Source organism: Pangasianodon hypophthalmus, chromosome 1, assembly GCF_027358585.1.
Source record: "Pangasianodon hypophthalmus isolate fPanHyp1 chromosome 1, fPanHyp1.pri, whole genome shotgun sequence".
Taxonomy (NCBI): Eukaryota; Metazoa; Chordata; class Actinopteri; order Siluriformes; family Pangasiidae; genus Pangasianodon; species Pangasianodon hypophthalmus.
In genome coordinates this window covers 8,672,652-8,692,340 of record NC_069710.1, presented here as the reverse complement: position 1 = coordinate 8,692,340, position 19,689 = coordinate 8,672,652, and the positions used below count along the sequence as shown (strand labels likewise).

At 39.3% G+C, this 19,689-nt stretch overlaps 1 protein-coding gene across 2 annotated transcripts in view; it reads right to left on the bottom strand.

Moving 5' to 3' along the window:
- Nucleotides 1–19,689, bottom strand: part of jarid2a (jumonji, AT rich interactive domain 2a) — a 60,971-nt gene that overhangs the window by 22,423 nt on the left and 18,859 nt on the right. For both annotated transcript variants that reach the window (XM_053237882.1, XM_026913733.3), the window contains exons 3-7: nt 15,989–16,124; nt 11,964–12,133; nt 7,770–7,973; nt 5,013–5,161; nt 3,090–4,140 (exon numbers count right to left, since the gene is read on the bottom strand). In XM_053237882.1, the coding sequence (XP_053093857.1) occupies nt 3,090–4,140; nt 5,013–5,161; nt 7,770–7,973; nt 11,964–12,133; nt 15,989–16,124 (1,710 nt within the window). The remainder of the gene's footprint in view (nt 1–3,089; nt 4,141–5,012; nt 5,162–7,769; nt 7,974–11,963; nt 12,134–15,988; nt 16,125–19,689) is intronic.

The window sequence follows — 19,689 nt, the reverse complement described above, 5'->3', positions numbered from 1 at the left end:
CATAAAGATGAAGGACAATGACAGACTACAGTGAATCAACTACCTTTTCAAAAAATAAATGTCTCAAACTAACAAAGTAGTTATCCTCAATGTTTTGCAAACTCAAAAGTCTAGTACAGTATGATCATCCAGTGATAGTAGATAATCCAGTGTGCTCTTTGTGTAAATTGGACATCATAAACCATGAGTCTTGACTAAGAAATAGTTTGAAGACACACCCTGTGTTTCAATATTGTTTGCTTGGCATGCTTGTCGACTTGCTTTTGCCACTACCTAGAGTGGTAAATGACCTACTACTGGCCCCTGATCAGGGTTGTGTCTCCTTGCATGTGTTGCTTGACCTTAGTGCAGCTTTTGATATCATTGATCATGCTATTCTCCTTGATAGACTAGAAAATGTTGTAGGTGTTAAGTGAACGGCCCTCTCCTGGCTCAGGACTTATTTGACTGATTGTTATCAGTTTGTAGATGTAAATGATGTCCTCTCTATGCATACTAAGGTAAAGTTTGGTGTTCCGCAAGGTTCTGTTTTAGGCCCACTGCTCTTTTCTTTATATATGTTACCACCGGGCAAAATTACTTGTGTTAAATTAAATTAAATTAAACATGGTATTAGCTTCCACAGTTATGCTGATGACACTCAGTTGTATGTTTCAGCAAAGCCAGTGTAAAGGACATTAGACAATGGATGCTTATTAATGTTCTTTTACTTAATTCTGGCAAGACAGACGTACTTGTACTAGGACCACATGTGGCTAAAAATAATAATAACTCTGGATGGCCTTTCTGTTTCATCATGTGCAGCAGTAAAAGACCTTGGTGTGATTACTGACTCCTTTCACTTGAAGCTCATGTAGATAATATCACCAGGATAGATTTCTTTCAGAAATCTGAAATCTCAGAAATGTTGCTAAGATAAGAAATATATTGTCACTACATGATGCAGAAAAATTAGTTCATGCTTTTGTTACCTCTAGGTGGGATTATTGTAATGCCTTACTGTCTGGCTGTTCCAGTAGGTGCATAAACAAGCTCCAATTAGTTCAGAATGCAGCAGCGAGAATCCTTACTAGAACCAGAAGATATGACCACATCACTCCTATCTTATCCACACTGCATTGGCTCCCAATCAGATTTCGTATTGATTATAAAATACTACTATTGACCTATAAAGCACTGAATGGTCTTGCGTCTCAGTACCCGAGCAAACTTTTGGTCTTTTATGATCTGCCATGCCTATTTTGTTCAAATGGTGCAGGCTATTTGTTGGTACCTCGAATAGTGAAGGCTACAGCAGCAGCTACACATGCTGCTCCTGAGATACCAGTGATCCTGACCCCTTCTGCTCTCTGGACCTGCCTGATCCATCCTGATGCCCTACTTCTGGTTGGAGATCACTTGCTGCAGCTGGGGGTGGCCCCATATGAACGGCCTGAAGATCATCGGGATTGCTGGGGATGGTGCCGCTTGGGGGCCATAAAGATGGCTTGGGGATCTCATATGGGGAGTTATACTGTGATGGCTGCGATTGCTGCGGTGGCTTTGGGGCTGTGGTTGCAACAAGCAGTTTTGCACTCAGGTCTCCATCAGTGGACAGGTTCAACAAACCACACTTCATGTAAAAACTGTAATGAATTTACTGGTTGCACAATTGCACTATTTGTCCATGTAGTACACAGTTATAGAAGAGATGTACTTATAATTGCACTATCCATTGTCAACCAGATGAGGATGGGTTCCCTTTTGAGTCTGGCTCCTCTTAGGGTTTCTTCCTCATATCATCTCAGGGAGTTTTTCCTTGCCACCATCGCCTCTGGCTTGCTCATTAGGGATAAATTCAGACATTTACAATTTATTTAGATTTAATTTGAATGTATTTATTTCTGTAAAGCTGCTTCGTAACAATGTCCATTGTTAAAAGGGCTATACAAATAAAATTTAATTTAATTGATTTACCTCTTGGTAGAATTCCTGCCATTATCTTAAGGGCCTTTTAAATCTTTTTCAAAGTGAAGTTTGTTAAATGAGCCCTTGGAGCCAGTGGATCAAGTCCACATAACTCTATAATTAAGGAGCAGAGATTGCTTAAGAGACATTGCAATCAGATGCAATTTCCTCTGCACAACAACAATAACAAATCATCTGTTCCTATGTAGAAATAAAATTAGTTTCACACACATGATTTATGTTACTCTGCTTGTTGGTTATTAAGCTGATATACATAGTTCTGAGAAACTAGTGCAAGTAGCCAACAAACTGCCAGGGACAAGAGTTTTCCTGTTGAAAAATAAACCCTTTCATCCCTTGTACTCCAAATAACTACTCAAAGTCTTCAGGAGCAGGACAACAAAGCAGTGCAATGCAGCACCTGCTTGGATGGGTCCACATTTTTGTGGCAGCCTGGGTAAACACTTCACATGGCCAAATTTTAATACATACATTTTATAACATTTTATACAATTCAAAGCTCAGAAAACTACAGGCTTTCCTGAAATATCTCTTTCCTCTATGTATCTCCGCCAAGAGTAAAGTTATAAAGTCTTCAAGTTTTAAACTTTGTTATCCCCAAAACTGAAAAGAGAAAAAAATGCATTTAAAGATTTTATATTGACTGTGGGCCAGGAGCATCACAGACATTTTTACAGCGGGTATTTAAGTACAAACTGAAATGATTAGGCTTATGTCCATTTCACTACAGCATACTGCTATCCAACAACTTGATAAAGCCTGACGTTCCTTCTATGAGGAGGACTGTTTTTACCACTGCGTGTTAAACTGTCTCTTTCCCAATTTTCAGAGGAAGGTGGCCAAGGCAAAATATTTCCACACTGTTTTGGTGAAATTTATTAATGAGTTCTAAAGGTCTGGTATAAAGTATGGTATATAAACCAATTTTGGCTTTTTGGGTGTTTGCCAGATTTCAGCCACAATGACAGACCACCATCCATTTGTTAAAAGGCATTTATGGTGGACCACATGCCCATTTACTCATTTGACTGCTATGCTATTTGAGTGACATGCCCTTTTTGAAAAACTGCTAAACTGTACTAAAGCAAGATTGAACACATCATTCCACTGTGCATCCATACCGATTAATGGTGGCTCCTCCATATTGATGCCTTGAGTACGCAGGTGTTTCCTGATGCAGGCAAGCCGTTGCACGTTAGGGCCCCATCGTCGGCCCAGCTTGTGCACATGTTGTACATGTGAGACAAAACGCATCTCCTCTTTCAACTTGCACTCAGGCCGCCACCCAGCTGGTGGAACCACCCGAAAGAGACCAAAGGGCTCGGCCTGCTCACGTACCAGCTCCACATACGGCAAAGGGTCGTGGAATTCACGTGGGCTTGGATGGAACACAGGAACCTCTGTCATCTCCGGTACGCTGCCACACTTGCCTCGCTCCTTATCCTGAGCAACTTTGGGCTCTGCTGGTTTGGGAGATTTGGCTATGTTAAGTGAGTCACCGGGGTCAGTAGGATTGTTTGTTTTGATAGGCTCGCTGGGTCTCAGAGGCTTGGCTGGTTTGGCAATTGTGGCTGGTTTCAGGACGTCCCTGTGGTGATGATGAGCTGAGGTAGCGGAGCTGCTCTTGCCCCGAGTTGTGGCTTTACACTGCGTCCGTTTGACAAGCGGTAACTTCCCAGCAGAGGCTCTTTTGGGTCTCTGGGATCCTGTCACTCGCAGTTCCATTGTTCCTTTATGCAAGGTCTTTTGAGCAGCTCTCCTGCTCCGTGTATCCAGAGGAATGACCTGCACCTTGACCCTTTTGACCTCCACTTCATTCCCTGCTTGGTTCGGTTTAACCACCGCCATCTCCAGCTGCCTCTTCGATTGTCGCAGTCCACTGCGTCTGACTGTGGCTGACGGTGGCAACTGTTTTTGTGTCCTGCTGCGACCAGTTTGGGCTTTTCCTGAGTTATTGTGCTGAAGGTGTGTGTTGGTGTGTTGTGAACTCAAGTGCCGCCTCTGGGCACTTAGCTCTAGCTTCGCCTCTTTCAACAGTCTGGCTTTGGTGTAGGTCACGTGGCCCTTGGGGTATTTCACAGATTTGGTCAGGGGAAGTGGTGGCAAATCTTCCTTCCGTGCCTTCCGACTGTTAGCTGAAGCGGCTCGCTGGGGTCTGGTCACTTTATGGGGCTGGTGAGGAAAAAAGAAAGTGCAAGCATGCTGATTGTGTCATTTGTAAAATAGTAAAATTAACAGTGCTAAATTAATTTTTGGTTCTGTCACCAAAATATGTTATTAACACTTCAGTTAACTCATAGGCTGAAAAGCAAACAAAGTTGGTTATTTGGAAAACAATCCATATATTGACCAGTTTTAGTAAGAGAGAAGCCACATTTCCCCACTAGAGGGCTTACTAAAGGCCTTGCTGCCCCTCTTTCTTGAGTGTGTGCACATCTACTGTGATTGTTCAGCCTGCAAATGTGTGAGTGGTGGGGGGAGGGGAAGACACTATGTCACCCAAACCTTGCCATCCACCAGCCCAATCATTACCCACACAACCTGTCAAAGTAGTTTATGACACTCAACAGCGAACACTGTGCTTTTGTCTAGCTTTTATCTAGCATGACTAGCTCCAGTGCACTAAATGTGTGTGAGGGGAGGGGGAGGCAGAGGGGGAGGTCGAGGGGGAGGAGGAGGAGGAGGGGAGCGGGGAGGAGGATTAGGCAGAGATGTGATGACATCAAGTGTTGCTGTAGGCCTGCTTTAGGCTGTTACTGTGAACTACAAATACTTATGTTTATACAGAAAATGGCTATGCAAAATGGCTATTTGTCCATTTTATACAGGCAATTTATATGATTTAAGGCACTCTCCTTCCATTTCTTCCCATCCCTCATGGTCTAGTGTGAGTGAGAAAATACCTACAAAGTAGTATCATCTCTTTCAGTCTAACACCTGTACTACACATGCATACACCATGTATAATAGCACATATTTTAGAAACTTTTTACTATGGTTAAATGCACATCAAAATTCATACATTATTTATAGGCAACTTTTACCTGCTGTTTGTGTTCCAGTGCAGGTTTGCTGGGCCGTAGATTGTGTGTGCTTGAAGCTCTGGTTGTTTCTGAACCTCTCTCTCTGTCTTTCCCCCTGACCCTCAGGCTTCTCTCCCGTTCCCCATTTGGCCGGGAATGCCCATTAAACACTGGCACACAGGGACAGACACAACAATATGTCAGGAGGAAGAGCCTTCACTTTGCCAAAGAGCATTTTAGCACAGCAGTTAAAATGACTGAGTGAAATCGACTGAAACAGACAGACAGACAGAATGACTGAATGACTGATGGACAGACTGATAGACAGGCTGACTAACAGAGACTAGTTCGGTTAAAGCAGTAGAACAAAAGACAGTGCATGAAAGAAGAGTAATACTCTTACAAAGTAGCTACAATAGAATATAATCTATAGATATACAATATAATATACATATAGAAGTATAGAAATAAAAAGTATAAAGTACTTTAGTCAGCCCTATTCAGGTATTTTGTCAGCCTCACTGTATCATGTTTTTGCAGATATTGCTCAACATAGGATTGACATGTTTACTCAACATATTCCCATTGGTTCCTGACTTTTCGGACACCCTTTTTGGGCAAATTTATAAACACAACACAAAAGTCACAGTATTCTATTCAAAACAGAGACTCAGTACTGATTCAGAATACTGATTTGGGGAGTTATATGAGCTCAATCAGTGACAACATTACAATCACTTCTGAGATCAGAGGGTGACGTGGTACTTGGTAATGTTTCTCTAAAGAATCTATGTGTTATGCTAGCTAACATCAGAGAAGACCAAAATAGTTTTGATTGTTATGGTATATTTTTTGAAAGATTTAGCTGAGAATATTACAATGCAAATCAAGATAATGAAACCTAACTTGTGTTATCTTACTAGCAGTTAGCCCCCAGCTAGTTATTTGTGGAATAGTTGATTCCAAATGGTGTATTCATGTATATTCATAATTATGCCCTTTTTAATGAGGGCAAAGGTGTAGAGATGTTCATGTTTTTTCCCCTTAGGTATTAAATAATTAAATAATCAAATAAAATTCAATCAATAAATAAATAAGAAGTTTATGATTTTAAATGGGTTATAATGTCTTGTGCAGGGATATTTTAACACAAAAAGAGAAAATCACTCAGAATTCTACCCACTTTTAGTAGTTTCCAACCGTCATTTAAACATGTCCTATAACTGACCTCAAAAAACTTACCCAGTTAAAATACTGACATGCCTTTTGGTATCACTTTTCTAAATGAAAGCTGCACTCTAACTTCTCCTGGGACCAACTTATCACCTACACTATCTGGTTTTCAGCCAACAATGCACATAAAAGTCATATCTGGATCAGTGGCTTATTGAAAACATGAGAAGGGAAAAGGGCTGCCATTTCTTTATGAAGCACTGCGGCACTAAACTGTCAATTTCATTATGTTTCACACAGCACTGCCTTTCAGAGCCCAGTTTCACATGCAGGTACAGTGTGCAGTGTGGCGATGATGAGAGCAACACTCTTTCCAGCACAGGATGAGGAAAGGGTCCTGTCTCAAAACTAATTTAAAGCAGCCTGAAATGGAAATTATAAATATCTAGCTATGAGAATTAAATTATTACTGCTGCATAGGATGGATGTAAAGTAAGTGGTCGGAACCATGTGAGATTAACGTGTCCATGTGAACAGATTCGCGTGTGTGGAGCTCGTATGACATGTACAGTGTGTGAAGGAGGATCAGGTGACCACTGTGTCGGATTACAAGGCTGATTGTGCTGAGTGGGCAACAGAGTCTAGTTACATGTAGGAGATAGAAATGGTGCACATGAATATGGAGTGAAACAAACTCTAGTCTTTACATTCAGTTTACATTCGCTCCAGATAATATTTACCCAAGAGCAGATACAGTATTCATATCATCCATATGGTAATCACATGACTCTTGTACTCCTAAAATAATAAGCTTTTTTTTTAACTAAAGAAAATAATTGAATGCTCAAAAAATGTACCTGTACATTATGCTCCTGCTTCCTGTGTTTCCTTATGTTTACTGATTTGTTTGTTTTTGAATAAATTGCATTATTGTTGTGCAATTTGAGGCCATCATCACTATACAGAGGAGTTCCCTAATTACATCTCCAGTTGCCCCTCTCTCACTTCTCTTATTCCCTTTCCTTTCTTTTGGATGTAGAACAAGCCTCTTGTATGCAACAGCCAATGAAGTGTAAAATGTAGAAATTTGCTAAATAAATAGATCAAGATTATTATTCAATTCAATTCAATTATTATGCCTTCCAAAAACATGTAGATTATAGAGTATCTGTTAATGTTATTGTAATTTGTTATTTCCCAGCTCTGTAATTTCACAATTACTTTAGACTGGATTTTATAGTGTTATACTGGCTAGTGACATAACGGACAACGCGTCTGCATGCAGCAAGTGCAGCAAGTCTCAGTAAATATGAACTCCCTGTGCTACATGGCCAGGGAAATGTGGGATCTCTGACAGAGTGCTGTGTAAAGACACACATCATTAACTGCATGGTGAGAGGGAAAGCAGAGCCATAATTCACCTGCCCAAAGCTGTGACATGGAAAGCAAATGTCTGATCTGTTTATTATGGACCTGCAATAATGTACTTTCTACTCTGATGGTTTTTCTTATGAGAACAAAAAACACAACATACATAGTCAAATAGAAATAAACAGTATGAGAGAAAAAAAAAACAGCCAGGGTGCCCTGACGGGCTGAAAGTACCATTTCCATTTGTGATGACTCTGCTAGGAGCTTTAGTCTTGCGTGGAGTGACCTGACAGTAAGCTGTAATGTTACTAGCAGACGGTTTCTTTCGTTCATTCTCCTCTTCTTCTTCTACTTCTTCTTCTTCTTCCTCTTCATCAGCGTCTTCATCATCGTGCGCACTCCCAAAGTACTTCATATTATTGGGCAATGCAGCAGAACCTGGACCAGAAGAAGAGAGAAAGCACACAGAGGTGAGGTTCAAGCAGAGGTAAAATTAGTGCTTGTGTGCCAAAGAGACAAAAATAAATGACAGCCTACATCTAGGGGCGAAAACAAATAAGGCCATTGTTATTCATGCAGTTTTATCAGTAGGTATTTGATTGCCACCTACATAAAACAGAAAAAAAAAATAAAAATCTGGTAATAATATGTATTGCATATTTCAATATGGGTACTGCTGTGATTAACAGGCAAGTGTTAATGCTGCAGTGCCATAACATGTGCTTTACCATTGTAAAGAAGTGGGCATGCTGATAAAGTTATTATTTGCGATGTTTAACACACACAGCATTATTACTGAACACTTTATACTGTCACTACTCCACTGATATGTGCTCCATTCAGCTACATATGAAGAATTTTTGCTCAGAATTTGCTCACCCTAAGATAACTGTCTATCTGCTTCAGCCCTATTTGAGTTTATAAACTGCCAGAAACTGTCCCTCTGGTTCAATTTAACCAGGTAATGTATTTAAAAAAATAGCCTCATAGGCAGTGTATGTAACTTACAGTAAGGCAGTTATGTACAGACAGGTTTAATAGTTAATTAACCCTGTTTAAAAAGGGTTAATTCTATAAAGCTGTGTTTTCTGTGTCATGTATCAGAACATAATTGCTACTTTTGCTTCATTTGCTATTTGGTTTGGTTTGGATTCACACTGCACTGGCTGAAGGGTGTGTAGGGCTTAAAACATTCTAATAAAACTCTTTCATTCTTCAGTCAGAAATATGATTGAAAAAATGCAAAAACACAAAAACAGGGCTGAACAAGTGATTATATAAATAATAAATAATTAAATAACTAGTTTAAACTAGCTTTTTCTTTATTGCTTCCAGCATTTATTTTATTATTATGTTCATCAATCCAAATATCCAGAACACATGACATTTCTGCGGTGCTTCAGCTCTGTCCATTGGCTTAGTCTGTGCTTCACAGTTCAGCAGCTCGCATCTACAAAAAAAAAAAATAAATTCTGCCCACAACCCAACATACATGTCATGTGTGGTTGACTTCCTCCCTTGGGTCAATTCAAGGTCGAATCACTTTTTCACTGCTAATCAATCTGAGATACACACACTGAGGGGGAAACACACCTGAGCTAGATTCAAACACACTAAACACTACAGAAGCACCCTAAAAGATCATGTGTACAGCATGGTATAGCTGATGATATATGTTTAAGGGAGTTTTAAATGTTGTTGCTGCTGCTGCTGCTGTACCTTTCTGGTTAATATGCTGTGGAAGAGATACAGGTAAACATATTTCTTTTTAATTCAAATACTGTGATATTGTTAACAACATAAACTGTGATGAAAGCGACAGTTCTCATGATTTCACCAATTTTGCAGTGGATGCATGCCACATACCTAAAAATTTTTTCATTGAAACTGACTATCAGGAGCAACTGCTGCTCTGTTTAATGTCAATTGATCAAGCACTGCCATGTAACATCTTGCAGCTCCATCTTTTACTCTGCTTTTCTTTTCCAGTCCTAGCCTGAGGCCAAAGACAGCATAGAGGGGTCAACAGTGGAGACAGCAAAATGGCCTCAGTCTCTCTTCATCCACGCTGCCCCTAATCCTTCCTGAAGGCTCTGGAGCTCATAATCGAGTGGCTGTTCTGAAGCTCTACACATGTCCTCAATAGCCATTTATGTGAGGGGGTCACAGAGTGCGTGCAACCAGGGCAGTGAGCTATAGCATGTGATTGTCTGTGTGGGAAGAAAGCCGTTCTGATAAAAGTGGGGAAGGAAGTGGATGTGAGATGGACCAGACCAAAGACCAAATCCCAGTGCCCTCAATTCAATCTGTCTACAATATATCCAGTAATGTCAAATCTATGGGAAGTCATATAGATTTGCGCTATATTGTTTGAAGAACTCCTCGCTTTTTACACTTTCTACCCCACATATCTGGGTATGCTGGGAAACATTTTAGTTTGTCCTGTTCAGGTTAAGCCATTCAAAATCATTTCTCTCCCACTACAGAAAGAAACATTATGTGGTTTCTCAGGTTGGTAGGACACTACCGCTGGTTTTCGCATTTTTTTCAGTGCTGAAGTCGACCATTTACTGGAGCTTAAAAGTGCAGCCAAAGCTGTCTGGTCTTTTAGCTGCTGGTTGGCATTTAAAAATGTGACATTTCAGTAAGTCTCAGACCCTGTTCTTATTTTGAACGATGATTAAAACTGCAGGTGGATGTCAGTAATGTTGGGAAGATGGCTGTCCTCCTGCAGCCTGACCATGCTTTGAGTTTCTTTTTCTAAGGAATTTCCCTCCTGTCAATTAAACATGTTGTGAAGAATAAACATTGCCGCTAATTTAGCCATTGAGTTTCAGCATGCCTGCCGTGGTCTATACAGTTCATAATCCTTTTTACACCTTTCATTTTCCAAATCGGAGATTAATTTGACGGGGTGTGTGTGTGTGTGTGTGTGTGTGTGTGTGCACGCGCGCTTCCATATATTTTTGCCATTTCTTATTAAATTCTTGGCGCAGGAGGTGGTGCTTTCTTATTACTTTTTTTTTTTTACATTGCATCACTTATCACTACTTATCCCCTAATGCTTCTTTATAGTGTTTTACTATTATTATTATTATTATTATTATTATTATTATTATTATTATTCGGCTTATAATTATCATTACATTTGCTTTGGTTCCTTGTTTACGTTAAGGTTAATTTGAGGGAATAAACATTAAGATCTTTCACAAGATATGTGTCCCTCATTTGCCGATTCCATCCTCACTTGCCGATAACCCAGAATGCATCCACCAATTACAGATTATAGATCAACAATCATCTTAAAATATTATAGTGAATCCAGCATTTTCCTTAAACTATACTTTCTTTAACTATAAGCTCTGTGTTGAAACACATGCACTGTAATCTGCTCTGCATACTAACCACATAGTAACAGGGGATAAGAAATGATGAAGAGTAATGACACTGGGAAAGATGGTTTCATTTACATCCTTTATGAACAGAAATTCATTAACCCACTTTCCCCTTTGTCAATAGCACAAGACAGGTCTAATCAGTCTGCTCTGTGTCTTTACACACCTCACTGGTGTATGTGTGTAAGGAGATAATTTAATTTTAGTCTGCCATGTTTGCTCTGGATTGAAATGTCTACTGTGGCAGGAATGTAGGAGAATGATGGAGAATGGAAAAAGGTGACAATGCCACATTACAGCTGTAACTAATACTCTGTGGGGGAAAAGGTACCATCCAGCGGAACACTTGTTCTATGTATAACACTACAAAGACTTTTTCCCCTAACACAGACGTCCAACTAGAACCCATTTAGGCAGCTAAGAAAACTTGAGGAACCCCTTTTTTTGTAAGAGTGTAAAGTAAAATTGAAGCTGTGTTCTGCTGAAGAGGTTTAAGGTCAACATTTTAAAGTAGGTAAAAATTCCATTCAAAATCCTCAGAATTCACAGGATATGTAAAACTCACATGGCGGGATTCCAATCCCATTTCTAACTCAACTCCAATAAAGACAAATTGACCCAGACATGACCCAGAATTCTCTGGACCAGCTATAGAAAAGGCAATAAGTTATAAAAAAAATTGAGTGTTTCTAAGAAGAATGTCATTCCAGTACCTTCACCGCTAGAATAATCAGATAAGCCACAAAAATAAACCACTCTCTATTGGGGTTTCGAGATGGAGAGAACTGAGGTTAAACAGATTTAGAAGCCATAGCTCAACGCTCAGCGGTTTCTGCCAGAATGACAGTAGCAGTCACTGCACATCTGGGACTGCAGCCAGCACACAGCACTGTCAACAAACAAGCGGCAATGAAATCTGTTAGCCACCATCCAGCGTTAGCAAATGGCTGTCTCTAGAAGTATGGCAGCAGTTTTCTTTATGCTGCTGTTCTTTTGTCCATCCTGACTTGTTCCCTTGTCCATAGTGACTTACCTCTTAGACAGAGGAAGGTGAGAAAGTCCTCTGTTTTGGGTTTGCACTTGGTGAGATCACTGAGAGGAAGGCTAGGACTGGGTGGTATGGCCTCAAGGAGTTTAACTGGAGTGGCATGAGGAGAGCTCGGCTGAGATTGGGCAAATTTTCTCTGTGCTTGCAGCCTTGGTCTGGAAAAAAATAAGAGATGTGCATTTTCAAAATCTGAAATCAAGATCAGTGTTTCAACATTTTGTGAGTAATTCAAGCTGGAACACTAGGCAATTTAATATGTATCAGCATTGAATAAATCCATGTGATTCGTGTACAGTAAGTATATAACTGAATAATGCTCTCTGTCTCTCTATATACGTGTGTCTATGTGTGGGTGTGTTTTCTAAAGCTGCCAATTCATGGGGCTTTCCAGGCCTTTTAAGTACTGCTTATCTATGATCTTACCAGGTTTCATAATATGTCAGCCTGTCTCTAAAATATGTACTGGCATTTTGGCCAAGGTCTAGGGTAATTCTGTGTTTTGTGAAATCTGTGTAAGATCTGTGCTTTCTAGGAATAAGAGGAATAATATACTTCAATAGCTTTTTAACATGTCCCATCTGTGTGATCAGAGTGTTATATATAGTGCTGTGTAGAGGAAGTACTGAGAATGATGCTCGAGATTATCTTAACATTATTGTGGAAATTACTGTTGGAAATCACCAAAACAATATTTTGCCAATATAATCACTATTATAACACAGAAATGTTTAAATTCATGGTTACTAGTTAGCTTGATAGGAAACAAACAAATTAACTATATATTTTAGGCTCTGCTGAGTGGCACAACATAAAAGCGTTTGTCCTGTCCTCAGGAGATTGAAGCCGGGAGCAAAGGGAGCAGAACTGGCCGTGCTCACTGGGTGGGAGGGATGGCATTCTCTCTCTCCCCTGTCAATCACAGCAACAGTAGGAAATTGTGGGTGTCTGTGAACTCATGTACGCAGAAGAGAGTAGATAGCACTTTGCGAACGTGTTAGGCTGCCCCGTGATGCAGCATGAGCAGCAGTTAGAAAAAATGTGGCAAAATTTGTGACAAAATTGATTTTTAACTTTGCTCCAATTATTAACAGGTCAGTGTATCAAAAGCTGTATATATAATGTGAAGCATATGCGATGACCTTTAATTGAATCCCATTTCACTGAGAAATGCACCGAGTTAAGACAGTATATCAAAATTTAACCTGCCATTTTTAAACGGGCAGCCACAAACCTGAACTTGGCACTGCAAGTTTCTGCAGCAGCACTGATAGCACCACTTAATTATAATCACATAATGAAACTATCAGCAATCCTTGCCAGCTTATCTTGCTTACACCAGCTTTAAAGAGTTTCAGACAGTAAGAGTGGTGTAATCACAGGGAGACAGAATAAAAAAGCTTGTTTCCAAGATCTCAGTCACACAACTTTAATAAAATTGAGAGATATTTCTGTTCGTACAGCTCAAAGTCAAATACTCAATTCAATTCAATTTTATTTGTACAGTGCTTTTAACAATGGACATTGTCACAAGGCAGCTTTACAGAAATATATAAATTCCAGATGTTAATTTTAAATTTATAGATTTATCCCTAATAAGCAGGCCAGTGGTGACAGTGGTCAGGAAAAACTCCCTGAGACAACATCAGGAAAAAAACTCATATCCAGACTCAAAAGGGAATCCATCCTCATCTGGTTGAGCTCTAATACTGAATCCCAGTTAGAACAGCGCAGACTCTCTTCCTTTTCAAAAACATCTGAGTATTTAATTTGAAATCTTATTTCACAACAAAACACAGGTAACACTGTTAATCATTTCATTGATCATTCTGATAGCAAGATCACGTCATTTATCATTCTGATAGCTATATCCATTGTGCTGCCAATGCCTGCGTTACAGCGTTACAGCTTGAAACAGCTTAGTGCAGTGTACTTCAAGATACATATTCACACATTCATAAGCACTGCATAAATGTTTTAGAAAGTAAAGCTGGAGAATTTAGGAAAGGCTTATGTCAAATCTAGTGACGTGACATTAGAGGTTTTATGTGACTTTATATGAAAGAGAGAAGAGGGAACTGCCTTTAATATCATTATGAGTCGACTGTTCAAGACCGTAATTTTTTTATCTTGTAATTTATGAGCACATTTGTGAAATTTTAAGAAAGTTGTAAAATGTATGTTTTACTGTGCTTCATAACTGATATAACTGTGCTTCATAACTGCATGTTATTAATGCAAATGTGATTACAGTTTTATTTTGATGTCATTAAAATTATTCCTTTAATAAATAAGTTGTACTGCAATTATTCTTCATAACGTCAAATACAAATTGACCACCCACGCTTCAGTTCCATTCTCCTATTAAAAAAGTAAACAGAACAGCAAATACAATTCCAAAAAGATAAGATAATACTTGATGGATGTGCTGTTAGTAAAGACAAAACAATAACTTTCAGGACAATGTTAAAAAAGACTGATACTACAGTCTCAAACAGTGGACCTATAAGAAAAAATAATGTCTTCTCTATTTCATGTAAAAACAAAGTGTTATACTTCATAAAAACATCTATGTAATCTCCCTGGTTTAGACCTCAGCTCTATAAAATGGTTATGCTTATGGATGCATTATGATGACCCAATGTCAGGGTCCTTCAAATAAAATGTTACTGAATATTCTTTGTTGATTTTTTCCCCAAAGCTACCAACAAAACATATTTTCTTACAGCCTTCCCTAAATTTCTCCTGGTACGTTTAACCCTTTAAAAATAAGTCTACTCAGTTTAGAAACCTTTATGGCAAATTTCACTTAACTCGCTGCTGCTGGGGGTGGCCCACGCGGACAGCCTGAAGATCAGTGGGATTGCTGGGGATGGTGCCACTTGGGGGCCATAAAGATGTCTTGGGGATCTCATATGGAGAGTTGTAGTGTGAAGGCTTGGGACTGTGATTGCCACGAGCAGCTCTGTACTCAGGACTCCATCAGTGGGCAGTGGATAGGTTTAACAAACCGGACTTCTTGTGAAAACTCTGATGAATTCACTGGCTGCATAATCGCACTATTTGTCCATATAGTACACAGATATAGAAGGGATTTATTTATAATTGCACTATCTGTTAGCACCCAGATGAGGATGGGTTCCCTTTTAAGTCTGGTTCCTCTCAAGGTTTGTTCCTCATATCGTCTTAGGGAGTTTTTCCTTGCCACCGTCGCCTCTAGCTTCCTCATTAGGGATTAATTCACATATTTACAATTTATTTTGGTTTAATTTAATTTGAATCTATTTATTTCTGTAAAGCTGCTTTGTGACAATGTCCATTGTTAAAAGCGCTATACAAATAAAATTGAATTGAATTGAATTATGATACACCAGTCATATATGTGATGACCCGTTCAGTAATGTTGCACAGCTTACACACCTCAGAACTTGCAGAGTCTGATCAGTAGTGCTGGTGTATATTACAGGGCAATTACCTGCATAGGGAACTGGAAACAACTACATAAAAACCCCTCATGTTCTATTCACTGCTTTGCAATGGATTGCACACTTGCCCCAAGTTCTCTAATTTTATAACAATAAAATTTATTTTTAAATTTATTTTATTATCTCACTGGAGATATATGAAGTGTGATTGTGTGCCTATGTAGTTCATCAAATATCTGGCAGTAGAGGCACTGAGGGGGAGTATGTGAATTAAGAGCCCAGTACAAAAGTGTCAGTGCTCAGGCAATTATCCAGTGCTGCTCCGCTTAATGAACAGCGGATGTTTTAGAGACATGAGAGCATGAGCAGCCCTGTTTCTCTCCTGTGAATACACATGCCGATTCCGGCTTCCATTAACCTTCAGCTGAGGATGAAAGCCTGTAGAGCTGGAGTAGCTAGAATGTGAAATAGTTGAGTGCGATCAGTGCAATGGAATGCAGAGACCCCTACTCAGCTTGAGGGCTCACCAGTTCTGTTGTGGTGCTGATGAAAAACATTAGAAATGAAAGATTGAAACATCGTACTCACCTCTTTCTCACGGGTCCTTCTCCTGAGAATTCACTGTCAGTCTGAGCTGAGCGTCGAGGCCTTTCCGCCTTGCAGCTGCTCGCAAAAAGTCCTGTTTTCACTCCTGACCCATTGAGATGTCCATTCACAAAGGAACCTGAGATAAAAAAGATTAGGTTAGACAGTCATCAGAATAATATTCTGTTAATAATACATTAACTCACAAATGCAACAAAAAAAGCATTCAGCTTATTGTCAGATCACGAATTTGAATCCCAACAACGCCATAGCCGTGCATGGCCAGGAGTCGGAGAAACCAAATTAGCCCTGCTCTCTGCCAAGGTTTCTAAGTGTAAACAAGGCATTACTTGCCCTGTTGATCAGTATAACCCTAGCGAATTGTGCGGAAGAGGGTATTAGACACTACTCTGAGTGTGTACAGCTGCCCTGTGATGTTGCATGAGGAGCTGTCTGAAAAGTTGTGATGGCATCTGTGATGGTGTCAGAGGAAGCATGTGATAGACTTCATCCTCCCCTGTTGGTAGCTGTGGTGTGATATGGGGAGAACTAGCTGTTGGGTGAGAGTTGAAAATGACCAAATTGGGAGAAAATAGTGTAAAGATAGCTACACTTTATACCCCAATTGTTGTTATGTTTGCCAGCCCCCCTAGTCTCAGCCTTAGATGCTCTACCCACAAACCATGGAGGGTCTGTCATAGTTTTGCACACTTTTCTGGCCACAACCTTCGGAACATTGAAGGTCGAAATCTTACTGGCTCTCTGTACTTCCATGCACCGGTTCACAGCTGGAAAACAATTTTTGACCATGGCAACATAATGTGCTTTTTGGAGAAAGACATAATCACTGGACTGAAAAAAGTTATTAAAGAGTTTTGTATGAAGAATTTAGCGGTGAGTAAATGAGATCGGGCTATGGGAAAAGGTCTGTGGTCTCACATCCACCATGTTAGTAGAATTGCTTCTTGCACAGTGATTTTAAACCCCAGCAATTATGCTGGGCCTCATACTTACACCAGCACCATATAACTACCATGTCAGTGTCACTGCTGTGCTGAGATTTAACCACACCCCAAATAACAGCTGCTTAGTGGTGGTCCTCTGGTTGTCCTTCTACAAAATAATCTATATGGTATATTTACAGTGTAGCTACACAGTGTCCCTAATAAACTTGCCACTGAGTGTATATGTCCGTTTCTACAGACCTGACTTCTTAATAAAAAATTCATGACAAGAGTTTAAATTTTTTTGCGCATGCTTGGAAATAAAAAAGCGCTGGGTTTGTATAACTTTTCACCTTCAGTTATGTGACACTTGTCACTTCCATTACTCAAGGCCTACATTAAAGCTATTGTAATTTATGCAGTGACATGTCAAGTACTGTCTACACTGAGGGCCTCTACTAAAAACTAAAACTTTTTGTGATCTCCTTATCTGAAGAAAACTGAGCTTTAGGAATGCACATTTAGGAATGCGTTTTGCTCATGCACTTTAAAATTTAGCAAAAAATAACAAGAGATTATTATCTGTGGTACTGTGGAATAATTGGTGACAATGCTTGAGAGGGGAACTAAAATTACACTCCCTACCTAGGAATCAAGTGACCCTGAAAAGCAGCTAACATTTATGAACTCACCAAAAGCACACAAGCAAACAAACAAACAGACAAGCCATCTCACACATTTTTAATACATCTGTTTGCATTCCTCAAATTTATTTCCCACTTATTAATTAGTTACTCATCATGATTAGATTATTATGTGACACGGTGTGACCTCCACGCTATACAGTTGAGACTTCACTCTGCTATATCTGAGTCAACATTAAAAGCAACTTCAAATACATTTCTTAGACACACCAAACACACCATACACACCAAAAAGTTTTATGGGGGAATGAGAATTTATCTTCGTGAAGTCTCGTCTGAAAAACTGTCATTTCTAATACATTGTTGCAAATCTTTTCAAGTCAGTGACTTGAAATTAACTCTATACCTTTTATCTGCTTACTTGGAATAATGAGGGAATAACTCGCACATGGCCATGGAACAGCTGAGCAGCCAATTGTCAGTTTACTTTTGATCCCTTAAAAAAGGGGGGACCACATATAAAAAGTGATATAATTTCTACACTGTTCACTCAATTTGGATGTAAATAGCCTCGAATTATTGCTGAAAGTCTGCACTTTAAGGTCATTATTTAATGTATTATTTAATTATTAATTAGTAGGCCTCCAATTTCTGGGTCTCAAAAGTATTTGGACAAACTAACAAGCAGAAAATTAAATTGTCATTTTAATACTTTGTTGCAAATCCTTCATAGTCAATGACTGCCTGAAGTCTGGAACCCATAAATATCACCAGATGCTGAATTTCTTCCCTGATGATGCTCTGCCAGGCCTTTACTGTAGCTGTCTTCAGTTCCTGCTTCTTGTTGGGGCAATGCATTTTGAAGCATTTGACTGAATCTGAGCAGATAATATTGCCCTAACCACTTCAGAATTCATCTTGCTGCTTTTGTCAGCTGTCGCATCATCAATAAATACAAAGGAGCCAGTTCCACTTGCAGCCATACATGTCCATGCCATAACACTACCTCCACCATGCTTCACAAATGAGGTGGTATGCTTCCAATCATGAGCGGTTCCTTCCTTTCTGCATACTCTTCTCTTCCCATCATTCTGATATAAGTTGATCTTTGTCTCATCTGTCCGTAGGATGTTGTTCCAGAACTGTATATTCTTTTCTAGTTGCTTGATCTGGCCAACTGTTGTTAAGGGGTTTTTCTTCACCAGGGAAAGAATTCTTCTGCCATCCACCACAGTTGTTTTCTGTGGTATTTCTGGCCTTTTGGTGTTCCTGAACTCAACAGTGAGTTCTTTCTCTTTAAGCATGTACCAAATAATTGATTTTGCCACACTTAATGTTTGTTATCTCTCTGATGGATCTGTTTTGATCTTTCAGCCTAATGATGGCTTGCTTCACTGGCAGGGACAGCTGTTTCATATTTCAGGATTTCATATTTAGAGTTAACAGCAACAGATTCCAAATGCAAATTCCACACATGAAATCAACTCTAGACCTTTTATCTGCTTACTTTTAAGTGAAATAATGAGAACATAACACACACCTGGCCATGGAACAGCTGAGCAGCCAATTATCCAATTACTTTTGGTCCCATAAATATAGGGGACCACATAAAAAAGTGCTGCAATTCCTACAGTGCTCACTCAAATTGGATGTAAATAGCCTCATATACAATAACTTATAAAGTTATAATAAAAATAATTGTCAATGTCCTAAAATTTATAGACTTGAAGTACACTGCAGTTATTTCCCATACACATACGTTTAATAACAAATATAATTATTTTTTAAAAAAAGGCATGAATGACATGTTATTCATAACAGAACCAAAAATATTGCAGAAATGTACTTTAGTCACCAAACCTGTTTCACATATGCTAAAGTAATTCTGGCCCTGCTTCTACTGATCAGGGCCAGTAAATAAACAGACCAATGTCATGTCAGGATGGACAGGAGACTACTGGCAAGGGAAAAAACAAGCAGTTAAAAAAATTCACAAGATTTTATCTTAATTTTCCTATTCAAAGCAAGTGGCCTACTTATATCAACTCTGTATAATCACTGATTAGCTTCATTTATTTTCTAACTGAATCTTTGGTATTAGTGTAGCTGACACATG